At 46.7% G+C, this 13744-nt stretch overlaps 1 protein-coding gene across 2 annotated transcripts in view; it reads left to right on the top strand.

The window, feature by feature from the left end:
• Nucleotides 1-13744, top strand: part of tnc (tenectin) — a 150058-nt gene that overhangs the window by 115752 nt on the left and 20562 nt on the right. For both annotated transcript variants that reach the window (XM_075889562.1, XM_075889563.1), the window contains exons 5-12: nucleotides 3174-3236; nucleotides 3974-4162; nucleotides 5227-5286; nucleotides 6124-6309; nucleotides 7377-7568; nucleotides 9140-9187; nucleotides 9301-13266; nucleotides 13568-13699. In XM_075889562.1, coding sequence (XP_075745677.1) covers nucleotides 3174-3236; nucleotides 3974-4162; nucleotides 5227-5286; nucleotides 6124-6309; nucleotides 7377-7568; nucleotides 9140-9187; nucleotides 9301-13266; nucleotides 13568-13699 — 4836 coding nt within the window. The remainder of the gene's footprint in view (nucleotides 1-3173; nucleotides 3237-3973; nucleotides 4163-5226; nucleotides 5287-6123; nucleotides 6310-7376; nucleotides 7569-9139; nucleotides 9188-9300; nucleotides 13267-13567; nucleotides 13700-13744) is intronic.

Below are 13744 nucleotides of genomic sequence, written 5' to 3' on the forward strand. Positions count from 1 at the left end.
CTTTAAACGAGCCATACGGAACACTAAACGTTAATCATAATGAAATAACGGGAGCGCAAACTAACGGGACACAAGACAAACGAGCACCTCTCTTGTGTCCCGTTAGATTGCGTTCCAATATTTCATTATGAATACATATTAACTAGCCCGCCTCTCAACCCTTCTACAAAACATCATTGTTAAGAAACCGACTATCACCTAATGAAAATGTAAAGAAAATTAAAGCAAGACTTTGACCACGATCAAAGCAAATAAAAGCAATGCGTATCAGTGTATCGCAAGTCTGCATAAATGGCGACAAAAAACTTGCAAAAAAGAATGCGTTGGCGAGAAAGGTAGGGAATGGGAAAGCAAGATATCAGGAAAGGAGACGTCGGTATGCGGAGGCGAAGTTAAACGTGACGAATGGGAAATCAAACAGGCACGCCCGAGGACGCCGAGAGATGCCGCGCTTCGTGCGTTAACTCCACCCGGGGACACGCGGGCGACGCCAAGAGCTGCGCCGGCGCAGCCACCGAGGAACAGAAATGACGAAAAACCCGAGGCTGCTAAATCGGAATATGCCTCGCAGCGGATCGGAAGTGAATCGTTAGCGCCTTCCATTGCACGACGCTGGAGCCATTTTTCATGCGCGTTGCGTCTTTACTGTCGCCTAGTACAAGTAACGGACATGCCCGTATTTAAAAGAAGGCTAATAGAGGTAATGAGGTGAAGCTGAAACGCTCGGCAGTCGCTCGAGATCGGTATGACAAATTATTTCCCGGGCTCGCTGCGGTATCACTATCGATGATGCACACAACAAAGTTGAGAGTAAGTCTCGTAAGCTATAATAGTGAGTTCACTGTTTTACCTATCTGCCAAGCGGCAACAAATAAACAGGACACCAAGCAAGCAAACGATCAAACAAACAAACAATCAAACAAGGAAAGCCAGGTGACAAGGAAACAGGAAGATTCGATTTCACGTACCAATAAAAACGACATCGATTGAGGTTCGTTTCGAAGCTGCATCGACCTTCGTAGATGAAGTATAAGCTTCGTGCATTATCAATGAGTAGATTGATTGATTGATATGTAGGGTTTAACGTCCCAAAACCACCATTTGATTATGAGAGACGCCGTAGTGGAGGGCTCCGGAAATTTCGACCCCCTGGGGTTCTTTAACGTGCACCGAAATCTGAACACACGGGCGTACAACATTTCCGCCTCCATCGGAACATTATCAATGAGTAGGTGTTGGGATTCGCCGCTAACGAAGCCTTGGTATCAATGGACAAGACATTCCTACAGAATTCAGGGGCGTCTTTTACTATCCTAGCGTCCCCTATCTGTTTATCCCTTTAAACCGCACACTTGTACGAGCAGTAATCAACAAGCATCGGCGAACAAGGCTACATTATCAGAAAAACAGAGAGAAGCGGTGGCACCAAGAAACGCACACTGCCACTCCAGTGCGCGCCACACGCGCACCCCCTCTCAAATCTCGAGCCACGAAGATCACAAGCCGAAGCAACACGCGCGCGGGGGGCGAGCGCTTGTTTCCCGCTATGCGAGTCCTTGTTTCGCACGCAGACCGCGCCGTGGTGCTAAGATAAAAGCAACGATCAGTCCTTTTTTTTTTTCCTTTTTTCAAGGCTGCTGGCACCTAACAGGTGCTCGCGTGTATAATTTGCCGAGATTGGCAACGTCTCGCTATCTATTCTCGAATCTCCCCGTCTTCCTTGTTCCCTCGACCACACTCTTTCACTAAACCTCTGAAATGTGTATACCTATCGATAAAGTACATGCCTGCATAAGCTTGTTTTTCCACCACGTTTTTAGTTTGTTCTCTAGTTGCTGGAGTGAAAGTCTGTCCAAAGTCGTGACCTGTCGACCTTGTCAACGGTTTCTTTTGGGGGGGGGGGGGGGGGGAAACGCCTACACGTATATGAAAAGGGCGAGTCCGTGGCGTGCGATTTCTAATTCACGAGGATCACGCGAAGCCGCCCGCGTCTTCCTTCCCTCTGTGGAATTTTCGATTTTTCGCTTTTTATCCCCACGGTCTTTGCCAGTTGTGTTATAGCTCCGTTTTCCTTTTTTTTCCATCACTCTCTGTCTTCTATGAATTCCGGTGGAATATTCCACGTAGTGTCAAGAGTGGTGCTGCCCTTGACATAGTAACTAGCGCAGACATAGCAAGGCCACTGTCATTTTTATTTAGACGACTCTTTCACTCTCCGTCACATATCGACGCGATGGCGATTGACATTAAACGTATGCGCAAGACCTGCTTAACAACGTAGAGGATTCAAACTAACGTTACGAAGGCCAATATCTGTGAACATGCAGAATGTGTACGCCGTTTAAGAATTGTGCTTCAAGCGCGCGGTGGACAAGCTTTTATTTATGCTACAGGCGGCGAGGGTGAATATTCTTGCAGTAGCAGCGGCATCGGCAGCAGTTTTTTGATACGCTGTGAAGGTGTTTTTTTCTTACCATGTTAGTTTAAGCACATTCGTAAGGAAATGCACTGTCGTTATTGCACTTTTAACATTTTGCGACGTCTGTTGCCATCAAAGTAAGCTATACAAACGTGCGACTTATGTCGAATATTCATAAATCCAATTACGTCACAATAGTAATGAATGTGACAGTTAATCTCCTACGAAGTGTCGTTGTGCGAATTGTGCAATATGTTATCTGAGCTTTGACGTGTGATGTACGCTTCTGCGTTCTAACAAAAAATGATTTTGCTAGTGGGAACGCTTCAAGTTAGCATATTTCGTGCTTGCACCCTACGATTTACTGAAATATTTTTGCTAAATTTTCAATTCGTGGGCGTTACGTGTCAATGCTACCATATGACACCGGAAAAATATTTTAATAGATCAGATTATCAGTAAGTCCTTCCTTTGGACGCTCTAAAAAGAAATCAATCAATCAATCAATCAATCAATCAATCAATCAATCAATCAATCAATCAATCAATGGGGCATAACTCAGGTTCGTACGATAAGTACATGCAATCAGGACGTGTGTTTCAACATTCGTCTGTCTGTAAACTACAAGACCACCGTTTCCTTGAGTGGTTGGATACTCTAAACGGCCACTAGGGTTTGAGCCTGCAGCTCTCGGAGTAGCGACACAGAGACAAGCGTCTGCAACCGGGAGTTTCCCTGCTGCATTTCTTTTCAGTGCCGGTACCTACCGCCCTCTACGAGCCGGAAACAGAAGCTCCATCCGCCGATGAAGGGGCAGGTATGTGCGAGCATTTATTTGCATGTCTTTTTAAATTGGCGAGCTGCCCTCGCTGTCTTGGCATTTGGCTAATAATTTTGTATTTTTTATAAATTGATTGGATGTTTTAATGTTAAACTTAACGCCTATGAATATGGGTTACTTCATGCATGCTTCGAAGTCTAAGAATTAATGTGCTCGCATGTTTAATTTAACAAGCAAAAAGCTGCGGGTGTCACTCGTTAAGAAAATGCAGTCCGTTGTTCTTGTTATGGCTCACAATTTTACTAATACACCCATCATATGTCAAACAAGCTTCAACCAGAATAGAATTTTCTGCCTATCAGCTGCGAAGCTCGAAAAAAAAAAAATCCTGCAAGGCAGCCGATATTCTTGTTGCCTGCAGTTGTTTAGAACAAATCAGCCATGTTCGCGTAAGATGAACCTGAGCATGATATCGATTCCACGGTAGCTGCACTGCCATTGTAGCCCAGTACACAGTCAAAATTGCCCGATGATAACAATGTCCTTCTTCTTATTGGTGTTATAAACTTACAAGGTACTATTGCTGTGTTAAACGCACACCGAGTGTTACACCTTAAAGCCAGGCTTGCACAGAAGTGCACAAAAACAGAATTACACTGCGCTGCAGAGCACCATTTACCTCCTATAACGCGCCCGTGCAACACTGCATGCACACTGTGGAGTGTGTGCTAAGTGGCACGTTGTAACACGAAGTGGGCTTGGCGCTCTCGCAGGATGCTACATCGACGGCAAGCACTACTCGGAGGGAGCGCGAATGCCCAGGGACCCCAAGAAGCCGTGCGAGGTGTGCTACTGCATCCGCAACAGCAGCGCCTGCGTGCTGCAGGACTGCGAACTCCACGTGGACGGTTGCTCGCCCGTGTTCTCCAGGCCCAGCTGCTGCCCCACGAGATACAACTGCAGTGAGTATAGTGTACCCGCACTTCAGGCGGTTTCTCATCACTTAGCCAAGTTTCACACTGGGCTACTTGTTACGGCGTTCTGCTGCAGTGTAACTTGACGAAATGCACTGACAAGTAACGTAACAAGGAGTACCACCTGTCTGCACACTACATGTCCTGTCGTTTTGTTTCGTAACTCGTCTGTGCATTTCACTAATCGCAACTACAATACAACTCTCATCATTGTACCTTTGGCTATTCCATTTATTACATACTTGCAGCGTTTCTTTCCACGCCTATTACCTTAGTTCTCTAGCATGATAGGGTAGAAAATCAATGCAAATGAACAAGATCAGTGGCACCAACACAGACGCTTATAAATGGGGTCATAGTTCGTAGGTAACTGTACAAACTTTATATTTCGATATCTAGAACTCTACGAAAACCATGAAAATTTAATTTATCTTTGTTATGACCTTTTTTTGTGCCGGAAATGTGTCTTTTCATATTTAGTGCTGCCTTTTTTACTAGACTACTACACCAACTCGCCAATCAACAAGCCATTTATTTACTTTTATTTTTATTTTTCTGTTCCGCTTCCCCTTTTATTTTTTTTTACTAATCGCAACCACTGTTACCACATACATTTATAGCATTTCTCTTCTATTTCATAGTTCTTTAACTTAGGTGAGCTTTATTCTACAACAAAGAACACGCAATTATTGTATGCTCAGAACGTTTATTTGCAGAGCGGCTTTGTCGCATCAACATAGTTTTGAAGGATAAGACAGCTTTACAGGAAGCCAAAAAAATGAATTTGTGTGCACAGTTAGCCAGCTAAGGATATATATATATATATATATATATATATATATATATATATATATATATATATATATATATATATATATATATATATATATATATATATATATATATATATATATATATATATATATATATATATATATATATATATATAAGTGCTTATGCTTAGTTCATGCCAAGGAACGATACGAGGCGTACCAACACTATATTGGCCTCTAGATGTGCACTAAAACGCAAACCTTTTTTTCACTATACAGCTGAGGAAGCTGCCACTACTGTTCCACCTGGTCTGTTGGCAACTGAGGCTCCTCCGATCGGTAAGCAATCCCTTGACGATTCCTTTAACAGTGTTTTCTGAGACATCTGGAATTTAGTACCGTGATCGTGAATATAAACTTGTTCATCTTTAAAAACTTCAGAAGAGCTGTCATTGCTCAAAGCATGCATTAACGTATAACTTAGCATATATAATTATCCTGTAGATAGAGTAAGGCGCCTAATTACTAGAATTTGTTAAATCAGCCATCCACAAAGTCATTGATAATGATTCAATTAATAAGGCGAGGTTCAATATGAATACTTGTTCCTTATACACACAAGCACGAGCTGCTGTAGAGAGCCGACTGATGAATGACTGCGAGGCTATGTTGATCAGAAAGAGAACTGCGCACATCAGAAACTTTTTGATAGTTACCATTCTTACGACTACCGTATAAGAGGTTCTTGTCAGCGCGAAGGCACGAGTTATTTAGTTGGCAATGTCTTGCGGGGCTTCTTCCACATACTCTCCACAAGGAGGAACTTTGTACGCGATGCTCGAAATGATTACTCTCTCTCTCTCTCTCTGATCGAATTCAGCTATCGCATATACTCAGATTCTACAGACGCAGGTTAGCAGTAGTCAATTTTAGATCTATCGAAATTATGGTTAGCTTGTGACTAGTTATGGCTGAATTGTGTTCAGTGTCTGCTGGCCTTAGAGCAAGCGTGGACCAATGTGGCCACGCCTAGCCTGAGTGTAGGCTAGTGCCACCTAATGGCGGCCAGTGTTGCTGATGTACTCCACTAACACGTACATTTTCTCCATGTAATCTCAAAACAATTCTTGAGTTGCGTAAGGTTTATTGTGCTATGCTGTTCTCACCCACTATCAGGCTGCATGCACAAGGGCAAGTTCTACGAAGACGGAGCACAGGTGCCCTCTGACGAGCCGTGTCAGCATTGCTACTGCATGCGTCATGAAGTGGTGTGCGCGGTGAACGAATGCAAAGCACCATCGGATGGATGTGTAGCCATGCCCACGGAACCAGGGCACTGCTGTCCCATGCGATACGAATGCCGTGAGTGCTGCCGATACTTCTGCTCACAATTTCTCACGCGATACCAATTGTGAATTTGTGTTGTATTGTCTTATACAGGCGTATTGACTACGCCTACGCTTATTTCTTTGAAATATCAAAAACAAGTTAGTCTGCATATATCTATACATTTATTTTTTACGTTTGTGCGTGATAGACTCAGAGAGTTATAATGCAAAAAATGCTATAGGCTACCTCCCACAGAGTTTTGCTTAGATTTAGGTATTCTTCTGCCTAGAATTTCTCTTGGTCACAACAATGTACCTTAGAAAGAACCCGCACACACAAGAAAACTTAAGAAAGTCTAAAAACTACGTATGTTGTAGATAATTACGAATCAAAGTTTTACGGTCTTTTTAGTTTATATTCCACTACTTACGTGTGCTTAATTCAAAATATGGGGTACAAGCATTAATGCGTGTATCGTAAAAGTGTTTACGTAGCGGGAGGCAAAATGGAAGCTCCGAAGTATAATCATCAAGCTTAGTTCTTTTGAAAATCCTTCGATCTGAGCTACAATGCTCTGCTACCAAGCTAAATTTTTAAAGCTACTTAGCTATGTCCTTCTTGCTCAGCTATGTGGGTAAGCGTCTACCCAGCTGACAAATGTAGAGGCATAGAATCTTAAGTAAGGCGACAAAGCGAGCGTCTGGCCAGTCATAATTCCTGGAGATTTTACGTGTTAGGTACTTAGCGGAATATCCCTTCCCCAGCCAAGTACAATAGAAGGTACCTAGATGCGATGCAAACAACAGTGCACAGCAATTGCGTGCGCAGTCACTGGTGCGCAGTTGCCTGGAATCAGTCAAGTATCAGTTTCTTTAATGGCTCGCTCCTTCTCCTAAATTGTGCTCTTGATAATTCACCTTGAATAGGTGTCCCTCAGAGTTGACATAAGGCGACGCTTTTCACTCACCCCCCCTAGTTAGGTGGTATGACTAGAATGATGTTAAGGAATCGTCATCTTAGCGTCTGAGCACACTGTTTAAGGCGAAGGCTTGGCAGTGGTCAAACTGAGGCGTTATCATTCTCCGTCGTGTTTTATGCAGCATCCGACATGACAACGACGCCGGGAACGGGGGCGACGAGCCCGGCAGAAACGACGCCATCGACGTCCGAAACTGTGGAAGGAAAGAAGGGTGTTACAGAAGCGACCCCAACTCCAGCCGGAACTACCACGGTTACGCCACCCGCGTCCTCAGCGACTTCCACCGGTGTCCCAACTAGCACCACTGCCGAAGGTACGAGCTTAGTGAGACAAACGAAAGGCAGCTGGACTACAAGTGCACTAGTTAGTAAAGGGCATTAAGGCATCTGGCAGAAGCTGTATACTTTATTGGAACAAAGAAAATTGGCGGACCCTGAAGCTTCGCCTTTAAGAGTTGAACGCGATAGCGAAATCTGGCCCCTAGTGCACCCTTCAATCGCTAAGTGCATACTTATTCATATGTTTTGTTGCATACATACGCACGCACACAAACACGCACACAGTAGGTTGGATCAGAGCGTACTATTATCGCCGAACGGGCTCATTTTCGAACAAAATGCGTTGAAGGGGCCCTCAAACACCTTTTCAAGTAACCATGAAAAGAACTCACTCGAAGAGCTCTTTGCCTCACGAATTCAACGCCGCAAAAATTTTAAGAATCCGTCCAGTGCGAGTGGAGTTACAAAGGTTTGTCGCATGCTGCAATTGCATTATCTCCTCTCTCGTCCTGACGAAAGCGCTGGAAGCTAAGACGGGAGGGGTGGCAGGGCGAAAAAAACCACCGCGCCGGGTGACCTTGAGCACTTTTTTTCTTCGAATGTGCGGCGTTTTCAGTGTGATCGCGCGCGCAAGCGTGGACAAGCAGCGGCCTCCCGCAGCTATCTTAATAACTTGATTTTTCGGTCACGGACGCATAGACGATTTTTCGCTCACAGTTTACGAAGCCGACGCCGGCGGCTGGTTTTCTGCGACACGAACTCTTTGACGCTGTTGAGTTAAAATACAAGAATAAACCACAATAACTCGGCACGTGCAGCCAGAAAAAGGGAGCGAGTTAAAAAAGGGCCAGCATTGAGCACGTAGCCCGCAAAAAGATGAAATATGGAAACATGCGGCTTGAGCTGGCACAGTGAAGCCCAAAAACCATTAACCTCACCTAAAGCTAGATGTGGATGCGCGTTATTCGGTATTTTATATTGTGGAAGCTCTAGTGCGAAAAGTGCACACCAGACAAACATGACGGTGCAGAAGTGGTGAAACTTGTACAACTAGCAGAGCCCGATGAACTAGAAATATACTGCAGCAAAGTGTGGGAGCGAACTGATAGATATTCCATAATGCTAAAGCGTCAGCGCGAAAGCTTCACTCCAATAAATATTGTGTTGCTCTTGAAATATCATTTTTTATGGCTAAAGAGCATGCAGCAACAGGTAGTAGTAGTGGTCCCAAAGAATTCTGGCGAACACGGGGCCTGCATAACATTACTAATGGTTCCTTTGACTACGGCTTCGCCCCAGCAGTCCCACGGAAAACCCAAAGCACACGTATAAGTTTCTTAGGTTGTTTATGTGCAAAATTACTATCAACTGAGTGTGCTGCCATAGCACTGTTAGTCTGCCTGATCACAGGACAAGTTGATTACAGTTGTTGTCAAACTGTGTTGCAAAACCCAGCGGTATTAACTTAGCGACTTGTCATATTTTTGCAGGTGTGAATTACACTGTTTACCTAATCACAAAAATTGCTTTCACTCTCTTTCATTTTTCAAGAAAAAGTTATGCTGCGAATCTAACACTACATTTACGCGTTTCTCAATAACAACAGGTGCGCCAGAACTGGCCAGTGCAACTGCACCGACAGTCGCCGCAAAAGGTATGTAATATATTAAAGAAATTAATGAGTCATTTTCCTGTATCGAAATTTGTTTTAAGTATACGTTTCTATTATAATTTGCTCACCCATTTGTCTGATGTGCATGCTTGCAGAAACCACCGAACCTGCAGTATTCGAGACGTCGACGGGGGGCCCAAGCACTCCTGCAGAGACAACTACGAGGCCATCAGTGACCGAGGAGACGACGCCCAAAATTACTGCCAAATCAGAAGCAACCACGGAGTCCGTGACTGCGAGCACCGAACAGTCATCGACGGAAAATCCGACCACTGCCGAAGAACCACGCGAGGACGAGGGACCAGAGACTACTGAGTCGCAGCCAGTAAGCTCCGTTACACCCACGATGAGCACAGAGGCAGCAACTACTGAAGCTGCCAAGGAAGAAGCCACTACACAACCTACGGCTGCCTCTACAACTGCTCCAGAAACACCAACTACTGCCGCGGCTACGACCGCGATGCCAGAAGCCGTAGCTACGAGTACACCATCGGCGTCACCCACGCCAGCGGAAACGGAAAGTCCGACTCCGTACGATGCCAAAGAAAGTACGCCAAAGATGGAAGAAACGTCAGCGACTCCCGGAGTCACAACAGCGCCAACCGCAGGAGCGACGGAGGAGGCTTCATCGGAAACTCCAGGAGTCAGCACAGTGCCAAAAACTACCGAGGCTGCAGACGCTTCAACAACGCCCGCCACTCCGAGCACAGGTGTCGCAGAAGAAGTAACAACACCACACACCGAGGGGCCTTCGACGACAGGAGCAGCAAGTACACCAGCAGAAACCACGGAAGCGTCAATGCCTTCCGAAAAAGCCACTGAAGAGGCAACGACTGCTGGCGCAGATGTAACCACTAGCGCTTCAGCGCCTTCAGAAAAAGTTACCGAAGAAACAATGACTTCAGGGGCAGAAGCCACCACTGGTGCCTCAACATTTTCAGAAAATGTTACTGAAGAAACAATGACTGCAGGAGCAGAAGTCACGGCTGGTGCCTCAACGTCTTCCGAAAAGGTAACTGAAAAAACAACGACTGAAGGTGCAGAAGCCACCACAGACACCTCAACACCTTCCGAAAAGGTTACGGAAGAAACAATGACTGCAGGTGCAGAAGCCACCACAGGTGCCTCAACACCTTCAGAAAAAGTTACTGAGGAAACAACGACTGTAGGAGCAGAAGCCACCAAAGGTGCCTCGACGCCTTTAAAAGAAGTTACCGAAGGAACAACGACTGCAGGAGCAGAAGCCACCACAGGCGCCTCAACACCTTCCGTAAACATTACCGAAGTAACAACGACTGCAGGATCAGAAGCCACCACTGGCGCCTCAACATCATCCGAAAAGGTTGCCGAAGAAGCAACGACCGCAGGAGCAGAAGTCACCACAAGTGCCTCAATGCCTTCCGAGAAAGTAACCGAGGAGACAACGACCGCAGGAGCAGAAGCCATCACAGGTGCCTCAACACCTTCTGAAAAGGTTACCGAAGAAACAACGACTGCAGGAACAGAAGCTACCACAGGCACGTCGACATCTTCAGAAAAGGTTACCGAGGAATCAACGACTGCAGGAGAAGAAGCCACCACAGGCACCTCAACACCTTCCGAAAAGGTTACCGAGGACTCAACGAGTGCAGGAGAAAAAGCCACCACAGGCACGTCAACACCTTCCGAAAAGGTTACCAAGGAACCAACGACTGCAGGAGAAGAAGCCACCACAGGTGCTTCAACGCCTCCCGAAAAGGTTACCGAAGAAACAACGACCGCAGGAGGAGAAGGCACCACAGGCGCTTCAACGCCTTCCGAAAAGGTTACCGAAGAAACAACGACCCGAGGAACAGAAGCCACCACAGGTGCTTCAACGCTTTCCGAAAAGGTTACCGAAGAAACAACGACTGCAGGAGCAGATGTCACCACCGGTGCCTCAACGTCTTCCGAGAAAGTAACCAAGGAAGCAACGACTTCTGGTGTGGACATCACCGTAAGTCCTGTCAGCTCCACACAGGCAGCGACCACGCCAGCTCTTACTGAGGCCTCTACAGAAGAAACGACGACTGTGAGGCAAACAGAGGTGACTATGACAACGGAAGCGCCTAGCACACCAGAGAAACCAGAAACTACCGCAGAAACGTCTGAAGCGGCCACGAAAGGAACAACTTCGGGAGAAGAGGCCAGTACAGGGCCATCAGTACATACCGAATCGACTACAGAGATAATGACAGAAGTGACAAAATCTGAGATTCCCGAAGCGGAAACGACAGTCGCAGATCTCGGAAGAGAAGATACGCCAAAAACAACTCCATCGCATGAAACAAGCACTCTCAGTGCGGCTTCGGCGCCAGAAACCACTGAAGTGGAGACATATGCAACACCAGAAACGACGACGCCTCATGAAGTCACAGAGGGTACCACGAGTGAGAGAACCACAGCTGAGTCAGTCACTTCCGGAGCTCCGGAAACATCAGCTACTGCAGAGCACGTGACTGAAGAAGACATGAAGCCCTCTACTGCGCCTACGACACCACCAGCAACTAGCACCGAAGCTACAGCAACTCCGTCTTTAATAACTTCAACACCTGAAGGCCCATCTACAGTGACAGAATCTGTGACAACCGCGTCCGTGACGCCGTACGCAGAGGTTACAACGCCGTCTGCAACAACTGGTGGAGAAACGACCGAACCTGCCACTGCTCGCGAGGAAGTCACGACGCCCGAAGTTTCAGGAAGACAAGAACCCAAGACTCCAGAAGAACCAACGACAACGCACATCCCCGGGGAGGCTTCATCGACGACTTCATCTGTGACAGAAGAAGCTGTTTCTACATCAGACACTAGCACTGCAGGAGCCGCTACAACAGTGCATACAGAAGTGAGCGAGAGTGTCACAACCTCATCAGCAACTACTAGCGCCGAAGTAACAACGCCATCCCAGGTCGAGGAAACCACCGCGCAAAAGACTGTAGAGCCATCCACAACGTCCCCTGCCACTGAAGAAGAAACGACCAGCGAAGCCACTGTGGATTTAACAACGGAAATTGCGTCCGGCCCTACAACAACGGAGAGTGTTTCAGGCCCAACGGCACCAGGAACTTCCATGACAGAAGCTGTGACAGGTCCAACAGCAACGGAGGGCATTACTTCTGAAGTGACGACTGCATCGACAGGACCAACATCAGAGGCGGCTACTACACGGGAACCATCTGCAACTGAAGTGACCACCACTGAAACTCCGTATATCACCACGGCAACCAGAGCTCCTGAGGCTGGCCGAGATGAAGAGGCGCCGTCGACAACGCCACTACCTCCGGGATACACGCCTACACGCCCACAAGAAGAGTCTACCACTGCTACAGCAGGTGTGACGACCGAACCAGTTGCCACCACTACGCCTACCGCTACAGAGGTTGGTTCAACGACTGAGGTGTCTTCCGCCGTGCCTGAAGTCACGACGGGCATGGTCACCACTACAGAAGCGCCAGCCACAACGGTGCCAGTGACACCGAGCGATATCCTCACAACTCTAGGCTCAGAGAAGCCTGAGCTGGAACCCACAGCAGGAAAACCGGAAAAAGAAGAGGGTGAAGAGCCGTCATCGGTAACACCACCGACAGAGACGTCAAGCACGACAGAAGGCACGACACCAGTCTCAACCAAAGAGACGCCCACACCCTCCTCGGAGCGAACGACAACGGCTGCTGAGACGTCTCCCTCAGAAGCATCGACGACTAGGCCAGAAACAACGACCGAGGGCAAGACGCCTCCTACGTACGCAGAGCCAACCAGCAGCCAGCCTTTGCCTAAAACATCCGAAGTACCGGGAGAAGTCGAGCAGGCTACCACGAAGACTGTAGAACTTGTAACTACTACAGAGGCTGCGACGACGGCAGCAGCCACAACAACGCAGAAGCCCCAGCCGACTGTAATAACCGAAGCTCCTGTTACAGGCTCTACCGGCTTTGAAACTTTAGATCACAGGAAAGCACCGACAACTACGGAAGCACCTACTCCAGAAACGACGCCAGGAGCACCTATGACAACAGAACAGCCATCTATTACACCAAGCACAGGCAAGTACACGATGTGTAGACCAGCATGGCAATCTGGGACATCTTCTGCTTGTTTCTCCTATAGAAACTTGTATATGTACAAGTGCAAAGAAAAAATTTTCATACGTTTAAACGACAAAATTTACGGTAGAAGTTGTAGAGCGTGTTTCTGGATTATGTGTGCAGCATAATATCAAAAGCGATTAGGAGACCTATATTGACTTCAGTCGTAATTATTACTCTGATATTTCCATCTAATTAGTTTCAAGCTGCTTTTCTAAAGATTGTCTGTTTTACATGATATTTTGTTGAAAATTTACAGGTCTACCTACAAGCACTGAGGCACCCGTATCAGCAACAACGCCAGCAGAGCCAGCGGTATCGACGACGAAGGAAGACACCGTTGGCCGCGAAGAAGAACCTTCTTCGGAGGAAGAACCAGAGGCGGAACCTGGTAAATGATGTTGCCAGATGTCAATGTCTTGTTTCTGCATGTTAA

This window comes from Rhipicephalus microplus, chromosome 3, assembly GCF_043290135.1.
Source record: "Rhipicephalus microplus isolate Deutch F79 chromosome 3, USDA_Rmic, whole genome shotgun sequence".
NCBI classification, from domain to species: Eukaryota; Metazoa; Arthropoda; class Arachnida; order Ixodida; family Ixodidae; genus Rhipicephalus; species Rhipicephalus microplus.